At 43.2% G+C, this 19421-nt stretch overlaps 1 protein-coding gene across 1 annotated transcript in view; it reads right to left on the bottom strand.

Moving 5' to 3' along the window:
* The window catches only part of EPG5 (ectopic P-granules autophagy protein 5 homolog), a 108009-nt gene that overhangs the window by 8385 nt on the left and 80203 nt on the right, over window positions 1-19421 (bottom strand). Inside the window, exons 35-42 of the mRNA XM_011288022.3 lie at window positions 18539-18642; window positions 13827-14002; window positions 10761-10946; window positions 10056-10265; window positions 8958-9102; window positions 2153-2395; window positions 673-889; window positions 274-489 (exon numbers count right to left, since the gene is read on the bottom strand). Coding sequence (XP_011286324.2) covers window positions 274-489; window positions 673-889; window positions 2153-2395; window positions 8958-9102; window positions 10056-10265; window positions 10761-10946; window positions 13827-14002; window positions 18539-18642 — 1497 coding nt within the window. The remainder of the gene's footprint in view (window positions 1-273; window positions 490-672; window positions 890-2152; window positions 2396-8957; window positions 9103-10055; window positions 10266-10760; window positions 10947-13826; window positions 14003-18538; window positions 18643-19421) is intronic.

The raw sequence follows: 19421 nt of genomic DNA on the forward strand, positions 1-19421 counted from the left end.
AGAAAGAAATCAGCAGTGTGGTCAGGTTACACAGTCAAAAAATACAACGAGAGATACTACTAAGAAAACATTCTTTAAATGTGAAAACAAAGTTGTTTACAAAAAATAAACATGTTTTGTAATATATAAAGATGTAATCAAGCTGATTTTTCCCCCCTTAATCTAGGAGGGGACCTAGCCCTGAAGTCAAAAAGCCTACTCAAGTATCCCAGTCCCCAAGCAGGGGCAGATGCTGAGACCCAGTGGGAAGAGCAGTGGCAGGCGCCTGCTTACCTGTTGGACAGGGGCGACTTCCGGCCCAGCCCGATTGCCCCCAGAATCCCGGAGCTGAGCCTCTCCTCGGCCAGCTGGCTCTGTCTGCTCTGAAGCATGAGCAGAATTCGAACGACAGACTCTATCAGGACCGAGTCACTCTGTTCCGTCTGAATCAGGGACAGCTGCAGGACTTGGTGCCACCACAAAAACAGCTTGGCTTCTTCCTGCACGGAGCTGGGGGGGGTGGGGGGCCAGGAGGAAAACACAATTAGAGGTGGCTTCTTTCCGCTCCTGTTTAATTGAAATTCCACATTTGAATTTTAAGTATGGGGGACACTTGGTACTTTCAAAGCTTTGGCTGACAGCCCAGCGTGTTAACACAGTGACAGGGACAGAGCAGCCACAGGGCCAACATACCCGGGGTACACCTGCTCCAACCACCTGCTCAGGGTGAGAAGCACTTTCATTTCGTTCCTTAAAGTCTGTTCGCTGTTTAAACACTGTAGCAAGTAGACATAGAGAGTCAGGTAGCTGCCGAGGGACAGGCACTCCTGCAGAAATTCTTCTATGGTGAGCTCCGGAACTTGGAGGGACACCAGAATGGGGCCCCATCCTAAATTCTGACTGAGGGAGCCTGAAAAAACAAACAAACAAACAAAAAAAAAACAAGGAAAGATAGCAAGATGAAAACAAGAATGAAATTATTTACCTGCTGGAATGGGCCTCTTCACTTTAGGCTTCATGTCAAGCCCGCGTGGGCCCTGGAGGCCACACAAGTGAAACGTGCCTCATGGCACAGACTGGGAAGTCCTCACGCTAAGTGCCCATCCACGGCTAGAGGGCAAGAGGTCAGAATCACCCTTCTCTCCCTTTTAATACCTTAAAATCACAGGTAGGTACTGCCTGTCCAAGTCACCTAAGGGTTTTAACTTCATCTAATACCTTTTAAGTGGGTTGTGAATATGCTTTTCTCAAGGAAATTATTATTACTCTGTTTGACAGAAGTATTTCTACTTTTCAGGGCTTGGTTTGACTCATACCTCAACAGAAATCCTTAAAACTGTTTCACAAACTGAAAAAAAATTTTTTGATTTTAGCAACCCGAATGAATTTGAAGCAGGAGTGTTATCCTAGTGGTTCTCAATTCTTTGGGGGAATGACAGTGGGGAGATGGTGACATGTGCAGCACCTTCCATGGGGGGACACAGGGACATGCACTGTTCATGGGTTGTCAAGGAAGGGCAGCAGCAGGTGACGGGCACTTCCCGGCCTTCTTGCTCTAATACCCTTCCTTCTCTCCCACTGTGTGCACAATGATGTGTATCTGGGTACCACAGCTGAGAATGTTCATCCAAGCAATTCTTCTTAACCAAACCACAATGTTTCCAGAATCGAGTTTAGAGGGAGGTTAGGGAATAAGAGTGATTTTTAAAAGGTGGGGGGGAGGGGGGGGGCATTGATCTCTTTGTAATAGTGTAAAAGATGTGACAAGAAGCAATAAAAGACACACATGAAAACTCATTTTAAAAAGTGACAAAAATAAAGAATATTAACATAGTGGGTCTTATAAAGATTCTGGTTTATAGCATTTCTTTGGAAGATCATGGCTAGGCCTGTGACTTTACATGACCTGCCTCCTATAAAAGAGCCGGTCTGACCTCCAAAACCACTATAAAATGAATTGGAGGTTCCCTCCACTGAAACAGGACTGTACTAACAGACACGGGCCATAGGTTCTCACACTAACTGCAGATCTTTGTGGACAATACAAAATACATTGTGAAACATCAGCTACATTAACAAACAAATCGCTCACTGGAAGGGTCCAGAAAGATACATCTTTCTGAGAAAGCTTTACTCTCCCCTGGAAAAGACCATCCTAAAGAGAGCCTCGCACCTTCGTTGAAGTAGGCAGTGATGCAGGCTTCCGTCGTCTCAGCCATGTGGCGGACAGAAGCCAGGCTCTGACAGGCTGCTGTTAAGAGAGGCAGGACCACCAGCCCGTGCACCTTCTGCCCAATCCAGGCGCGGACACTGCCCCGAAGGAACTCTGCCGTTGGAATAGTTGCGTTGTTCATCATCATCAGGACTTCCATAAAGAGGCTGCTGAGCGCCATGTGGCGGGTCTGGCTGTCCATGTCTGCAGGGGAGCACAGACACATCGTGAGCGGCTGCAGGAATGGCGATGTCAATGTACCCGATCTTGGCCACACTCTAGGGCACACTTTACAGTTCTGGTCACTGATCTTGAAGGACCAGAAGGAACACTCTGCATGGGGTGTAGCTTTTAAGGACAGGATGCAGCACATCAGTACTTCGTAAGGGCAAAGGAGGAACCACTGAGAGATCCCTGGTTACGGGAGGCGGCTGAGCTATACTTCAATAAATAGACATCAAGCTGGTAAAAGACTAAATTATTTATCAGAACATGCTTACTTAGACTTTATCGTCCAGACTTTGCTCACAGATCTCAAAAGCCACCTGGTAAATTGTCTAGAAACAGTACCTCCACTCACCAGTGCCAAAGCTGTAGATATTCTGGAGTGATTTACAAGGAACAGAGGTTATTCCTTAAAACTAAATATAAAAGTAAGGAAAAGAAAAACCTTTTTAAACCTTTTCAAAAGAACTCCTCACTTAAGCAGTTTTTATTTCTTTCTTTGTTTCTTCAGTAAGAAAAGTGGACAGACGGGCAATATAATGGGTCTTTCCAAAAAATTGAGATGAAAAGACAACAGAGGACGAGAAAAAGCAAATTCATTCTACAAGAGAACTGCAAAATGTTATTGAGGTGGATTCCTTCTTCACATCCCCAAATAGAAAACATTTCACCGGGAGTTCATGGAACAGACAATCCAACAGGCCACGGTTGTTGCCAGCTCCTTCTAGCTCTCCTCGAGTTAGGTAAAAATTCTTACTGAACTAGAACTGGGGCTTTCTTATCACAAGGCTTCGGTACTCACATCAGTGAAAGTAGAGGAGTCTTGGTCTTACTCATCACACCTATCAAACCAAACTCACCCACTCACAAGTGTTGAATAAACCCTAACTTAATGTTACTATAAGACCTACTTCTTATCGGGGCACCTGGGTGGCAAGTCAGGTTGGGCGTCTGACTTTTGATTTCAGCTCAGGTCACAATCTCATAGTTCATGAGTTCAAGCCCTGCATCGGGCTCTGTGCTGATAGCGTGGAGCCTGCTTGGATTCTTTCTCCCTCTCTCTCTCCTCCTCCCTGCTCACTCCCTCTCTCTCAAAAATAAATAAACATTAAAAAAACAACAACAGCCTCTCCAGTACTGTCTGGTAATTTTCTTTTCTTTCCTTTTTTAACATTCACTGAGTTACTGACTTGCCAGACTGATGCTACAGCTCCAGGCATACACTCATTCCGTGCTTACACTATCCACATGAGACAGGTACGATTATTATGCCCAGTCTGCAGATGAAGTTACACAACTTCTACAAGATCACATAGTTAGCAAGTGGATAAAGCAGGCAGTTTGGTTCCAGAATCTCTATTTTTGACTACCATATTACATGCCCTGTATGGTAAATCTATATTGCAGATATGTTCGAGAAATTTCAACTGATTTCTTGTTCACCAATTCCAATCTGCTCAGTGACACCAGCTTTAAATGACTATGCTTCCCAGCATAGTACACTACAATCACCTATTCTCAAACAGTATTTAAGTAAATATTTAAAAGTTTGTGAGATTCACCCATGATGAGGCAGATTTTCACTGTTGTATTCTATTATACAAATATACAACAATTTGTCCTTTCTACTGAACAAATGGGCTCTTTTCGGTTTTGGACCCCCTTAGATGCATAGCTACAGACACTGTTCATATTTCCCAGGGCACAGGTGCATTTCTTTTAGAATATTCTAGGAGCAGAATTCTGAGTCGTAAGATATGCAAACCAGTAGATCATAGCAAACTTCTAAAAAAGGTTGTACCAATATACTCTGTGATCAGCAGTACACGAGAGTTACTCTGATCTACATAGTTGCCAACAGTTAGTATTGAAACCTTTTTAATTTTAGCCATTCTAATGGATATGTCATCATATGTCTCTAAGGTTTTAAATTTTTTTTTTCAACTTTTATTTATTTTTGGGACAGAGAGAGAGAGAGAGAGAGAGAGAGAGCATGAACGGGGGAGGGGCAGAGAGAGAGGGAGACACAGAATCGGAAGCAGGCTCCAGGCTCTGAGCCATCAGCCCAGAGCCTGACGCGGGGCTCGAACTCACAGACCGCGAGATCGTGACTTGGCTGAAGTCAGACGCTTAACCAACTGCGCCACCCAGGCGCCCCTGTCTCTAAGGTTTTAATTTGTATTTCCCTGATTATTTTTTTAAAGTTTACTTATTTATTTTGAGAGAAAGAGAGAGAGAGAGTATGCTCATGCATGTGTGAATAAACGGGAGAGGGGCAGAGAGAGTGGGAGAGTGAGAGAATCCCAAGCAGGCTCCGTGCTGTGAGATCATGACCTGAGCTGAAACCAAGAGTCGGATGCTTACCCGACTGAGTCACCCAGGCACCCCGATATTTTGCCCGATTATTAACAAGGTTTAGCACCTTTTTGTAGATACACTGGTCATTTAGATATTCTCTTTTGTGGAGGGTCAATTCAAGGGTCTTTGTTCATTTTTTTCTAGTGGGTCATCTTTTTCTTCCTTCCTTTATTCAGTGTGACAATTTTAGTCATTCATATTTAATGTAATTACTGACGTAACGGGGTCTAAATCTATTATCTTTTGATATATCTTCTCTTTATTCCTCCTATTCCACATTCCTTTTTCTCTCTTTTACTTCATTATATCTTATTGTACTTTTTCTCTTTTCGTCTAGAAGTTAAACACTCAACATTCTTATGGTGGTTATCTTACAAACGACACATGCATTCTTGAGTTTTCAAAGTCTGATGTTAACTGACTCTCAGACCATGCAAGGGCTTTAACCTACTGGTGCCATAACCCAGGGAGGCGTTACTGTTATTCTTGTTTTAGACACTCACATTTCATTTAGATTCACCAACGCCTGTATTGGCCACTTTCATTGTTCTTCATCCTCAGTCTCTTCCTACTTATCTTCTCTGGATTATTACTTCTTCCCTTCCACAGTCTTTAGTTGTATTTTGCTGTTCTTTTTATAACCTCTTAGGCTGGATCCTTACCTTACTAACCTTCATCTTTTTAAAATTTTAATATAAGCATTTAAGGCCAAGCAATTAAGTGCCACTGCAGCTGCATCCTACAAGTTTTGATGCATTCTGGTTTTGTATCCAGTTCTAAATATTTTTAATTTCTATTATGATTGCTTCTTTGGTCATCAGTTATTTAAAGTTTGCTTCTTAATTCCAGCACGCGATTATATTTTGCTACTGATTCCTAAGTTCACTGCACTGTGGTTAAAATGTGCGTGGTCTGTTCCACACCAGTCCTTTGGGATTGGTGGAAACTGACTTTCTACTGAACAAGTGGGGAGGTTCCTTACCCGTGCCGGGCAAGATTGACACCACGTGAGTTCTGCATTTACAGGGCACATCTCCTCCGCATGGGCACTACAGCCAGCTGGGCCATCAGACTTCCTAGAGCCTTACTGATTTTCCTTCCTTAATTAATTACTGTCAGAAATGTGGCCACATCTCTTATTGTGAATGACTTTCACATTTCTCTTCCTAATTCTGTCAATTTTCACTTCAGGTATTTGTAGTCGCTACTGTGTTATTAGGTACAAATACATTTAGCATTATTGTATCTTCCTGGTATATGAAAACTTTTATCAATTTCCAATGACTCTATCTCTATTAACCCTTTTTATTTATTTATTTTTCTGTCATGCAACTTCAAGGCAGGAAAACACCCTAGAGATCATCTGGGTCTGTAATGCTTTCTGCCATATAGTCCTATCTATCTGTCTAATATGAAAGCTATGCCAGCTTTCTATTTTAGTAACTGCCTGCTATGACTGCCTTCTAAGAAAGCTTTGTATAGCCTATGCTTTGTATGTACTTTTTATTTTTAAAAAAAAATTTTTTTTCAACGTTTTTATTTATTTTTGGGACAGAGAGAGACAGAGCATGAACGGGGGAGGGGCAGAGAGAGAGGGAGACACAGAATCAGAAACAGGCTCCAGGCTCCAAGCCATCAGCCCAGAGCCTGACGCGGGGCTCGAACTCACGGACCGCGAGATCGTGACCTGGCTGAAGTCGTACGCTTAACCGACTGCACCACCCAGGCGCCCCTGTATGTACTTTTTATAAACAGCTTAGAGCTGGTGTTGTGCATTATTAATCCAGTCTGACAAACTCTGTCTTTTAAACAGTCCATTAACATTTACGGACGTAAACTCTACCACCTCGTTTTGGTTATTTTTCTCACCTTCTCCAACCTTCTTTTCTTGCCTTCTTTGGACTAAATGCATTTTGGCCATTCCTTTTTATCTCTTTCCACTAACTTGGCAATTATACATTTTATTTCTATTCTTTTAGCAAACATCTGAGAAATGTCAACATTCGCATTTCATCAAGGTATAAATTTAATCAATTTGTTGACCCTTTCGAACAATACTAAAACTTCAGAATGCTTTTAACTCAACCTCCTTCCTCACTTCTATATACTTGTGGTCATATAGTTTAATTTCAGCTTTTGCTTTTTAAGCCCCTAAATGCATGCTGACTGTAGCTTTCCACAGGCAGTTTATGTTCATATTAACCACATTTTACCACTTTCTCTGCTTACTTTTCCTTCTTGCAATCCAATCCTTTTTATTCGTGATCACTCTTCTACCTAAAGAACATGCTTCAAGACTGCCTTTAGTGACGTCTTTGGGACACTCTCCATTGTCAGTGAAAATATCTTTATTTTATCCTTACCCTTGAAGACGGTATCTCTAAGGTGACAGTTCCAGGTCACAGTCATTTTCTCGGAGCACACTCGAGTTGCTCCACTGTCTTAGCTTCCTTTGTTGCTACTGAGAAATCGGCGGTCAGTGCAAATGTTGTTCCTTTGAACGTGTCCGCCCATCTGTCCTTCCTTCCTTCATGTGAAAGTTGTTTCCTTTGTCCCTGGTACCTCTGCAGTGTCACCACAGTGTGTACAGATATCAATTTCTCTCCAACCTTCTTGAGATTTGCTGGGTTTACTGAATCCGAGGAGTGTTCCGTTCATCAGCCCTGGAAAATTCTCAGCCCTGCTACCTCTCCAGCTCCTTACTGCCCCCCCCCCCCCCCCAGTTCTGTCCTCTTCTCTTGGAATTCTGACCGAGTGACTGGATATGTGGTAAATCTTCTCGGCCTATCCTCCATGCCCTCTAACCTCACTTCCACATTCTTTCTCTGTCTGGTCTGCATTCTGGACATTGTCTTCATATTCGTTTTCCAGCTTACTAATTTTCTCTTCAGATGAGTTGAGCCTACCAAGTTTTTATCACAATTTTTATATTTTCATTTCTAGAATATCTGATTCTCTCTCAAAGCTGTATATTTCTATAATTTCTTGCTCCTTACTGACATTTTCAAATCTTTTATTTCATCAAATAAGATTAAAAATACTAGTTTACTGTGCTCATTAATTATTCCAGTGTCTTAAGTCTTTATATGTGTGAGTCTACTGTCATTTTCTGCTGACTTGCTTGTGGGGCCTTGTTTCCTTATGTGTTTTATGACTTTTTTTTCTGCTAGGATTTCATATTCCTTGGAACTCTGAGGCCAGAGTTGAAGACAGGTTTCTGCAAAGTGGCTCTGTGGTTGCTTTGTACGAGGCATCTAACGGCACTGCCAACCCAGAACAACTTGAACTCAATTTCCACATACAGGAATTTTTCCCTTGACAGTCTAGGTAGCGGGAATTTGTGCTTCAAATTCAAAGATGTGCTTCAACTTATACTTACTAATTTTCAAAAAGATGTAGCTCTTTGCCCGCCACACAGACATGTGCCCCAACACCCAGGTCAAACATACCACTGTCTTTGCCCTCCTCTCCCAGGGGCAGGTTAAGCTCTAGCTACCCTTGTCCTGAAGATGCCATCCTGTGGGTGATGCACAGGAGCTCCTTTTAGGATCCCATTACTAGCAAGCCCCGGCCTTTAGTGCCTCCACCCAGTCTAAGAAGGTTCCACAAAAGCCTTCATGGGGGAAGCCAGCCTCGGCACTCCAATTACCTTTGCAGGTTCCTCCTCCACTTAGGTCCTGACTTCTAAGATTTTCCATGATAAGTTTCATTTTTGGTTTCATAAAAACATTTTCTCCAGCATTCTTAGTTGTTTTCAGCAGAAGCAGTCAGGATACCCAGTCCACCAAACTGCTGGGAGCACAAGTTCTCTGCACACAATTTCTTCACGTGTCTATAGGTGATTCTGGAGTGCCCACCAGGGAAGAGCCAAAGCATCTTGGAATGCTGCTCACGGGCCGTCTCTGGCTCCCCCCACTCATTAAATCCAGTCGTCTAGCTTAGCCCTCAGTCCAGTTAACCTCACACCAGCACCTGACAGTGTGAACCCCTCCTCAAGTTCTTAGCACTCGTGCCTCCCCAGTGCTGAAATGACAGTGTCCCTGGGAGCCAGTCCTCTCTCTGCGCATCACTTCTCCGGGAACACGACTGAAAGCGTCCTGCCCGCCTCCCGGACCTCACGAGGCCTCACACACCACAGGGATTCACCGACTGAATAAATACATGACTGCCCGTGGCCACTTACCAGGTGGGTTAAAGGCGATGATATCATCCAAGAGCTTAGACATCTCCTTTTCTAGGGCTGCTAAGGTGATTTTTCCATTTTGTTCCAGGGAGCTGAGGAATTGAACCATCTGATGAGTGAAGGCTCGGCATTTTGGAACTGCATCCTGACAGAAAAAGGAGCGTTCATATGAATCCATGCAAGCAGTGTTAAGTGCTGGGGAGCATGCCGCGGCTCTGACTGCTTTGGTAGCGGGTAGAGAGAACACAGCAGGAGACCACACAAAGACAGGTGTGTGTCGAAGGACCGACCCTGTGTCTAGGGATACGCGCACATCTGTCACTAGAACACACATTCTCCCGAATTCCAGAACACTCTTCCTTTTTGACTCCGTTAATAAAAACATTAACGCTATACTAATTACTTGCCAGAAACTTTTCCAAACACTTTTATGTTCATTACCTAATTTAATTCTCACAACAACACTTTACGGGCAAGTATTACTATTTCCAATTCAGATGAGAACACCAACGTCACAATGGCAGGGGGCGGGGGACCGGAGTTGGTCAGACCTCAAACTCGTGCTCATAACTTCCCTGCCATTCTGCTGCCAAGGACATCCAGATCCCTAAACCAACAGCTGCCACCCCCAACCTTTTTCACCTCTCGTTAGCCCATGATCCTGCCGTAAGTGAAGGTTGACCAAGAGAGATAATTAAAACTAAAAACTCTAGGAGTACAAAATAAGTGCACCATGACATACATCCTCTACCTTTTTTAATTTTTTTTTTTTAACGTTTATTTATTTTTGAGACAGAGAGAGAGAGAGAGAGAGAGAGAGCATGAACGGGGGAGAGTCAGAGAGAGGGAGACACAGAATCTGAAACAGGCTCCAGGCTCTGCGCGGGCAGCACAGAGCCCCACGCGGGGCTCGAACTCACGGACCGCGAGATCACGACCTGAGCCGAAGTCGGCCGCTTAACCGACTGAGCCACCCAGGCGCCCCTCCTCTACCTTTTTTAACTGAGCCATCACGAGGCTTGAGCCTGTCCTCAGTAGCACTTACACTACTACAACCCTGAAGAACACTCTGCCTTTTAAAGCACCCACTCGACTTACGAGATGTTTCTGGCCATCAGTAGGAACAGAAAGGCCTGCAGACACTCTCAGCAGCTTCATGATTAATTCAGCAGAAGGTTCCTTTGCCAGGATGACGGATGGCTGGTAATGGCTGCTGAAATAACCCAGCACACTCTGGTATGACACAATGTCTACAAGATGCCATGAAAGTGAGCTTGTTTGTCCAAGGAGATTCAGCAGAGGTGAATCCTGAAAATAAAACACACACTCCTTTAGTTTTGGAGTTCCCCATTTCCCAGAAATATGTCTCCAGTCTATGGAGTGACCTCTAAGAGGGCCCATGACCAGCATGGAACAGGTAAGATGTCAAAGAAGTATCTACTCAAGCAGAAGTGCTAGTGAAAGTAATAACCAAAGTCTTGGCAAAAACACTTTAAGATTTGTAAGTATTCAGAACCCAATTTTTCAAAGGAACTCTTGGATCTAGTCATAGAACTAGCAATTAATGAGATGGAAGATAAAATTGATTTTTATACTCTAACTCCATGTGCCTCCCTTCATGATCCAGAATTCGATTAGGAACGATCCCAGAAAATCAGGCACTAGTTGAAGGCACATCCCAAATGCCAAGCAGATATCACGCCGACAGAGGTGTTAGGGAAACCAGTGAAAAACTACAACTTCATAGAAAGGGAGGATCTCGGAAGCCTTGCCAAGTCTTCATCTCAGGCTCTCCAAACTTACTGCTTGGTCTACCAGCTGATCTTCCTTTGCCAATAAAATCATCATGAAAAGGAGGCAGACAATCATGCTCCGCGTCTCTGGGTGAGGACTGGGGCTCCAGGCGTCAGAGAGCACACTGACCCAGTTGACTTCGCACAGGACAGACCCCAAAAATAAGAAGCAGCTCTTAGGGCTTCCTCGTTCCACCTAAAGGGAAATGAATTCAAATCAATGTTTTGCTTTAAGCTATCTTGAAGATGTGTATAAATCAGTGTTTACTAAATTGTATTTTAGAAAATAACTTTTTTCCCAGATTATAAAAATCATCTATAAATCCTTCCCCCAGAGATTTAGACTTAACATTTGTCATATTTTTTCTTCCATGCTCAGTGAATGTGTACATTTTTCACCTTATTTAGAGTTCATTATTTATTCCACGAATTCTTTTTTTCTTTGTTATTTTTTTTAGAGAGAGGGAGGGAGGGAGAGGGAGAGAGTGCATGAGCAGGAGACAAAAGGAGAGAGAGAGAGAGACAGACAGAGAGAGAGAGAGAGAGAGAGAGAGAGAGAGAGAGAGAGAGAGAATCTTAAGCAGGTTACACACTCAGCACAGAGCCTGACACAGGGCTCAATCCCACGACCCTGGGATCATGACCTGAGCCAAAATCAAGAGTCAGATGCTCAACCTACTGAGCCACCCAGGTGCCTCTATTCCACTAATTCTTAATAGGAGAGGAGTGACCTTCCCTAGCTCTAACCAGACTGCCACGGTCAGTCACCAAAGTTCAGGGGAGTCTATTACAGCCCTCAGATGTGCTAGGACAGGTCAAAGGCTGAGATCTACTAGCCAGTGGTTCCTAAAGCTGATCATACATCAGAACCCCCTCCCCCCACTAAAGACCCACTAAAACACGGACTGTGGGACCCTGCTGCCAAATTTTGTATTTCCTAAATCCAGGGTGGGAGCAGGAATTTGGATTTTTAGTAAGTTTCCCGGTGGTACAGACACTACTGGTCCTAGGACTCTACTTTTAGACCTACTATAACAGTGTACATAATTTTTATACTGCCTTTTTAGTGTAATGTTATGTTATAAAAATATCTCCACAACATTAGTCTTTGTGATTTTTGATGACTTCATAATGTTAAATCCTATTCAAAATACATTAGGGATTGGTAGGAGGGGTGGTAGATATATTTTAAAGTATATAATCAATGTCAGAGTTCTATCTTATTAGCCCATTTCAACAGTCTGTTTACATTTTTTTTAATGTTTATTTATTTTTGAGAGAGAGACAGAGCACGAGCAGGGGAGAGGCAGAGAGAGAGGGAGACACAGAATCTGAAGTAGGTTTCACGCTCTGAGCTATTAGCACAGAGCCCGACACGGGGCTGGAACTCATGAACCGCGAGGTCATGACCTGAGTCGAAGACAGACGCTCAATCGACTGAGCAACCAGGCACCCCTCAACAGTCTGTTTAAAATAAAATGTGGCTGGCTATAAATTTTCCTGTTTAAAATGAAGGTTAAAAAGCTCTACTCCATTTATAAAATCACAATCAATGGAACTTGGTAATGATTCATGCCCTCCCATGACTACCATCATTGTATCATACTAACTACTTATCCTTTTCCCTTTTAGAAAATGATTCTTCATCCTCCTAATAACCTCTAACCTCACTCTAAACCCTTCAAAAAACATCCCTTCTAAGGCCAGCAAGACACATAGAACTGAAAAGCTTCCAGCTTCTGGGCAGGTCGGGGTCATCTATCATTAGACTAAAATTCCTAGAGGCACAGAGTCTAGAGCATCCCTTCAGAAACTGTTCTAGTTTAATCTGTCACACAGCCGAGGCTGCCCTCCTACTTAAAGCTGTATTACAGCTCTTTAAACAAACATTTTCTTCCATGTTCGTAACAGTGACAAATACATACTTAGGACCTGTCTCATATACTAAACCTAGCTACAAAATCATTCCTAACCTTTTATCTCTGAGACAACTCTCCTCAGCTTTCCCTGGAGCTCAGCCACAGACAAGTGGCTGACAAGAACATCCCGGGTGAGTCTCCGTGTGCAGCACAGAAGGACTGCAGTACATTTCACTACTGCCGTGAACCACTGTGGACCTGCAGTAATTAAAGCACTTAGGGTGTCCCAGTAATCAATTGACATTAAGTTAAGAGTGAACACAAATGAGCTAGTGACTATGAATAAATAAATGGAAATGACTGTAAAAAGCTAAGAACACCAGATTATAACAGGTTTTTAAAAATAGCAACATAAGAGGGGTGCCTGGGTGGCTCAGTCAGTTAAGCGTCCGACTCTCAATTTCGGCTCAGGTCGTGATCTCATGGTCATGAATGAGATTGAGCCCCACATCAGGCTCCTCGCTGGGCGTGGAGTCCACTGAAGATTCTCTCTCCCTCTCCCCTTCCCTGCGCGCTCTCTCTCTCTCTCTCTCAAACAAAAAAAAGAAAACTATAAACTTAAGAACAACAACACTGCCTGGCTGGTAAGTAACACCACTGTGGCTATTTTTCACAACTATTGCTTCTACTGCTAAAACTCACACACACAGATTAGCATTTTTTCCAGGTCATTTCAGGTCTTTATACGATTATGATGCATCATTGGCCGTTACAACACACTTCTATCTCCTACAACATTATTCCCTTATGTAACTGCTTAAAGAAACTAATGGCTTGAGTACCAATTACATTTTGCTCTAATAGAACATTTAACAGTATGAAAGTCTGGTGATGCTATCCTAGAAAAATATGCAAACCCAGAAACACCAAGATTGAGCATGACGAAGTCATTAAACTATGTACTCATCGAACAACATTACTAAAATCTAGGGGGTGACAGCCATGTGACAGACAAAATCTTTCTCTGGGTTTAAAAATGGTCCTAGAAGTGTTTTCCAATCACCTGCTCACACAGTGAAACGATTTCCATGGGAAGTCACATGCTCCACACAAGCACCACACAGGCACACAGAAAGCCCACACCGCAACTGTGGCTAAAAACCATTGAACAGGCTGCTGCCCAGAAGCCGGGCTGTGCCACGGGGAGTGAGGCTTACTTTGAAGAAGGCCTCCATGAGCATCTGGTCAGGGTGCAGGTCCCTCCACGGGAGCTTCTGGTAGGCACTATGGAAAGCGTACAGAATGAACTCGGGCATTCTGGGTGCTGTGCATGCTTCACAGTAATGCAGCAGGTGCAACCTGAGGGCTCCATCATCACCTGGCGACAGCTTATCTGAAATTGAAATGGAAAACACAGCTGAAGACATTCGGGGTTATCTTTGAAAATAAACAAATTAATACAAAACAGAAATTTGAACTGAAAGTCTAAGACCTAAGATTCTCTATATTTACTCACTTTCAAAGATTTTCATGTGCCAGGAAAAAAAAAAAAACTGATGGCAAATTACTAACAAAGACTGGTATGTAATTACTCACTTGGGTAACTGGAATAAGTAGCTGGGATGTGGGAGAAAGCAGGGGCGATCAGTGTTTCTTTAAAACTTCTAACTATTTGGCTTTTTAACACAAATACATTTGCATAACCCCAACCACTTCCAGGTACCCCTTTAGTCTGCTGCCCTCGGCATATATGCGGCCACTGGCCTTAGCACTTACTCATTTGGCACCCTGGAGGAATCTAATATCCCTCAAGAAGAAACGTGCCACATGACTAAAACTTAACCCTTGGTGCGGTAAAACTAGATTATTGCTGTCACTCAGCCAAGTTAGTCTAAAATGACACTCCTGTGTTATCACTCAGTATTATCATCACTCAGTATTATCATCACCAGTATCAATTACTACAGTGCCCTCAAGAGTTCATGGCAATGTAACCGGCGTTTCGTCTAAAACAAAACTTTTCAGACTTTCTGGTTTTATGAAAAGGAATGAATGGAGTCAAAGAAGAGAGAGCCACGCACAACAAGAACAGAAACCTGATGTTGTTTCTTAATAGCGGCTTTTGAAAAATGACAAATAAGCATCAGCCCACGGTACCAATCAATTTATCATTTCTAACATGCCTGTGCCCTTGGTTCACATCCTTACTTTATTCTGCATCATGAAACACTAACATGTTTTTAACCTCTTAAGACAAGGTAAGAGTAGCATTTGTTCAAATGTGAATAAAAATAGTTTTGTTTAAATAAGTACAGATATGTAGGTACAAGACGTCTAAAAGGTAATCTCTTAGGACAAGACTGAGTTTCTAGTTCCAGCCCAGATACACCTAAGTTCTGTGAGCTCAGATAAATTCATTTTGCTTTTTGGGTCTTCATTTTCTCACAAATAAAAGGAGAGAGCTGGTTCAGAAGACCTCACTAAAAGGCTACAACAAAATACTTCTTCCTGCTTTGCACGGTGCTGTTTCCTCTCCTTGAACTCAGCTACCAATTCCTGATGTTAGCCATGTGCCCTCCTGTACCCAAGCTACTTTCTTACTGTATATACACAGGCAAGAGCCTAAGAGAGTACTTGTCCCTTATACTAAGAAACCAAATATATACAGCCTTTGTGATTATAATTTAATGCTCAAATCTTTTTGATGATGGTAAGAAGAAGCCAGAAGTCTATCTTTCCAAAAAAAACAAAAACAAAAAAGTGAGTACTATTAGAATTTCATGTGTTACTCATTGAACCCATACTTATCAAATAGACACTGAACCTACGGCACTGCCCAAGTCTTGTGGGGATAAAAAGAATAATGTTTCTGTGCCTAGAGCTTACATCTCACAGTTGAGTCAGAAAAAAAAAAAAAAAACTTTTAAGAGATCAGGCATATATATAAAAGATCAATAAAAAATACTGGATGGATACATCTAGGCAACGGAATGTTGTTCAGCATTGAAAGGAAATGAGCTATCAGGCCATGAAAAGACTTGGAGAAATCTTAAATGCATAATAGTAAGTGAAAGAAGCCAATATGAAATGCTATATAACGTATGATTCCAATTATTTGGCATTATAGAAAAACTAAAACTACGGAGAAAGAAAAAAAAATTCTCCCCAAGAATTAGTGGGGGGGGGGGGCGTAGGCAGAACTGTAATGGTGGGTATGTGTCATCATACATTTCTCAAAATCAACGTACAACATCAAGAGCGAACCCTAACATACACCATGACTTTGGGTGATAATGATGTGTCAGCGTAGGCTCATCAACTGTAACAAATGTACCACTCTGGTGGGGGGTGTTGATAGTGGGGGAGGCTATCCAGGGGGTGGGGGGGGGTGGGATATGGGAACTTGCTATACTTTCTGCTCAATTTTGCTGTGAACCTAAATCTTTCTATACACGTGCACATTTTTTTAAGGACTGGATGACATATTAAGTCTGTGACTAAGTGCCACACAGACACATGGCAGCCACAGAGGCCACGGCAGCCACAGAGGTACACTAGTCAGAAACGGCACGTGCCAGTCGGGCCGTGGCACCTTCAGGACTCACTGCAGTGCCTGAGTGGAGCCAACAGCTGAGCACAGAGCTGGCCACTTCTGCCCACCGGGGGAACACTCCGTGAGGAATCCTGGCCCGGCGCTCGCTGCTGGGCTGGCCAGCCCTTTCTCGGAGCTGCGCCTGGGCAGAGGCACTGCTCTTCCTTCCCATCGCCTTTCACAGGTGTTACACCTGCACGGGCCCTGAAGGCGTTCTTCACCCACTGCCGCTCCTCTCCCTCCTATCTTCCCAGGTACCACCCCAAAAAGATCCCAAGTAGCCTTCTACCCCACCATGGTGTCTGCTCCTGAAGGACTCAAACTATGAAGATGCACTATGAAGATTCAGAGGCAGAAGAGAAACACGTGTGTACAAAAACATGTGCAGAAGAATATAAAGGACCCGAGGCTTCGTCCAGTAGTGGAGTCAGCATGAGCAAGTACAGTGAGGGGAGGGCCAAGGACACTGGCGGAACAGTGTGTCAAGCAGTATGGCTGGAGTGGAAGGTTTCCATAAGGAAGCCATTGCACAATGCTGAAGTGCACTGGGCCAGATACATCTGAATGTTGGGCTAAAACATGACACTTAAAAGTTTGGAAATATGAATATGATAGGACATAAATACTGTTTTCAGGAAATAATTAATCTATTCAATAGGCAGGAACAGAAACTAGAATGAGAAAAACAGGAGGCAACCGCAAGAATCTGGGTGGAGTGGAACAAATGTCCTTATAAACCTCCCAATATAAAACATTTGGATACAGTAGGTAAAATAAAACATCTTTGAAAATGCATAGCTAGGTACACTCAGCGGAAGACAAGAAGGCCAAATGCGGGTGGCCAGAAGCGAAGAGAGCCCAGGAAACGTTAAGTCCTGAACAGACACCAAGGCCTCAGCTGCATGCTGAGGGGTCTGCTTCTGCAGGGCTCTAATAGCATGAGGAGTCTCCCAAGGCCTGTGCCCTCACCGAGAGGGCAGATCAGGGGAAGAAAAGAACCTTTTCTCTGCCTTCACCTGGACTTGGAGTGGAGGAAGCGGGGTGGGGGGGGAAGCTGTTCATGGTAACTGGGCACACCTACAAGCGAGTCTGGGGTCTGACTGCTTATACCTGTGTAGTGAGAGAAACCGCAGGCTGAGGAATCATAGTTCCAGATGGAACAAATGAGGATCTTTTCTGGAAGACACACCCTCATCCTGGTCTTCATGGAATTTCTACAGAGAAAATCTCTCTAAATATGGGCTCACAATACGAAATTTAAAAATATACACAGAGAGGTGCCTGGGTGGCTCAGTTGGTTAAGCATCTGACTCTTGATTTCGGCTCAGGTTGTGATCTCACAGTTTGTGAGTTCAAGCCCCGTGTCACCCTCCACACTGACAGCACAGAGCCTGCTTGGGATTCTCTCTCTCTCTCTGCCCTTCCTGCGCACTCTCTCAAAATAAACAAATAAACAAACAAAAAGATACAAAAGGAGGGGCACCTGGGTGGCTCAGTCGGTTAAGCATCCAACCCTTGATATCTACTGGCTCAGGTCATGATCTCACAGTTCTGAGATCGAGCCCTAAGTGAGGCTTTGAGCTAAGCATGGAGCCTCTTGGGATTCTCTCTCGCCTCCTTTCTCTCTCTTTGCTTCCTCTCTCTCAAAATAAGTGAACATTTTTTTTAAATACACAAGGAAACAAGCCTCTAAGTATGAGAATCTAAAGGAACATCCAACTGTAGCATAAGCCAGGTGTCCCCAGCAGGGACTTCAGATAATTACTACCGCACACAGGTCATAAAGCAAAGTATGTTTAAACATTTCAAAGAAATAACAATTAGAATTTTAAACAAAAAAAGAAATCAGATGCTATCAAAAAGAAACAGGGTAGATTTGAAAAACAAATACAACTTCTAGATACTGAAATAAGAAACTCAAAGCTTTTTGTTGTTGTTGTTGTTGTTAAGCAGGTTAGACAGGACTGGGGAGACTGAGTAAACTGGAAGAGAGACCCCAAGCCTTTGCCCAAAATGAAGCACAGAAAGAAAACATGAAAAAGGAGTTAGAGGCACAGAAGAGAGAACGAGGTTCAACATGAGGGCCAGAGAGTATCTGAAGAGAACGGCTGCCTATTTGCCATGGCTGGCGAAGCTCGGAGCTGCCTTACAAACAACGTATGATGTTACAAACTTCACCGCTAACCAGTTGTATCAGTGACCGTCTTTGGTCAAAGATGACTGGCCCCCGACTAAAATAAAATTAAATAAAGTAGGGACAGCAGAGGCCAAAGATTAACCGAATGACTTAGGGAAAAAGTGACAGCCAACCAGAGACATAACGTAACCTCTTCTTACCTTTAAAACTCTCATGCAATGAATCAACACAGTCAGTGAACAGCTGCACGATGCTCGAGGCCACCACAGCATCACTCTCCAGCCAGGGGTAATGTCGTTGGCTGCTTCAAATAAAAGAAGCACACACTTAGAAATGAAAGCACCATGACTAAATTATTCTAGGCCCCAGAGTCTAGGGACCGCCTATGTCCTAGAGAACACTGTATTCCGTAGCCCAAAGACACATTTAGACCAGTCTAACAGCTGGAAATTCCGGGAGGCTCATAATATCAGCCATACAATTTAGTTTCCTTCTCAACGTTTATTCCAATGCAATTAAGTCAGAGATGTGTTACCTACATAAATTAACACCTTTTTATACCTAATTTACACCCTGTGTATCTTGGTTACATTTCAAATGTCTTAGGTATATGCCGCTAAGCGGCTTCAACAGTTTTCTCTACCCAAAACATGAAAAAAAGAAAAAAAAAATCCACATAACAAAAAAGATGACCAAAAAGGGACAGGAAATAACCAAAGAAAAAAACTCTTTACATGATCATTTTAGTTTCTGAACTGGGTCCAGAAAGTTCAATATCAAAACAAATCCCATTAATTCTTCCAAGAAATAAACAGCAGTCTGCATTACTGCAAGCAGTCTTAGAATCTGTGCAAAATCCTGAAGCTTGTAGATTAAGGATAGTTCTCTAGCAAAAGAAAAGATCCAGAACCTTTTCTATTTTCCTCAATGAGCCCCGGGAGCAGCACAGGTTAATACAAAGATCTGACATGGAAGTCGGAGCCTTGAGCTCTGCTCTCAGTTCTGCCCCCACTGGCTGTGGAACTGGAGTAAGCCATTCCTGTTCTCTGAGTCTTGGGAACAGATCAATATTTGTGAAGGTAC

Source organism: Felis catus, chromosome D3, assembly GCF_018350175.1.
Source record: "Felis catus isolate Fca126 chromosome D3, F.catus_Fca126_mat1.0, whole genome shotgun sequence".
Classification (NCBI taxonomy): Eukaryota; Metazoa; Chordata; class Mammalia; order Carnivora; family Felidae; genus Felis; species Felis catus.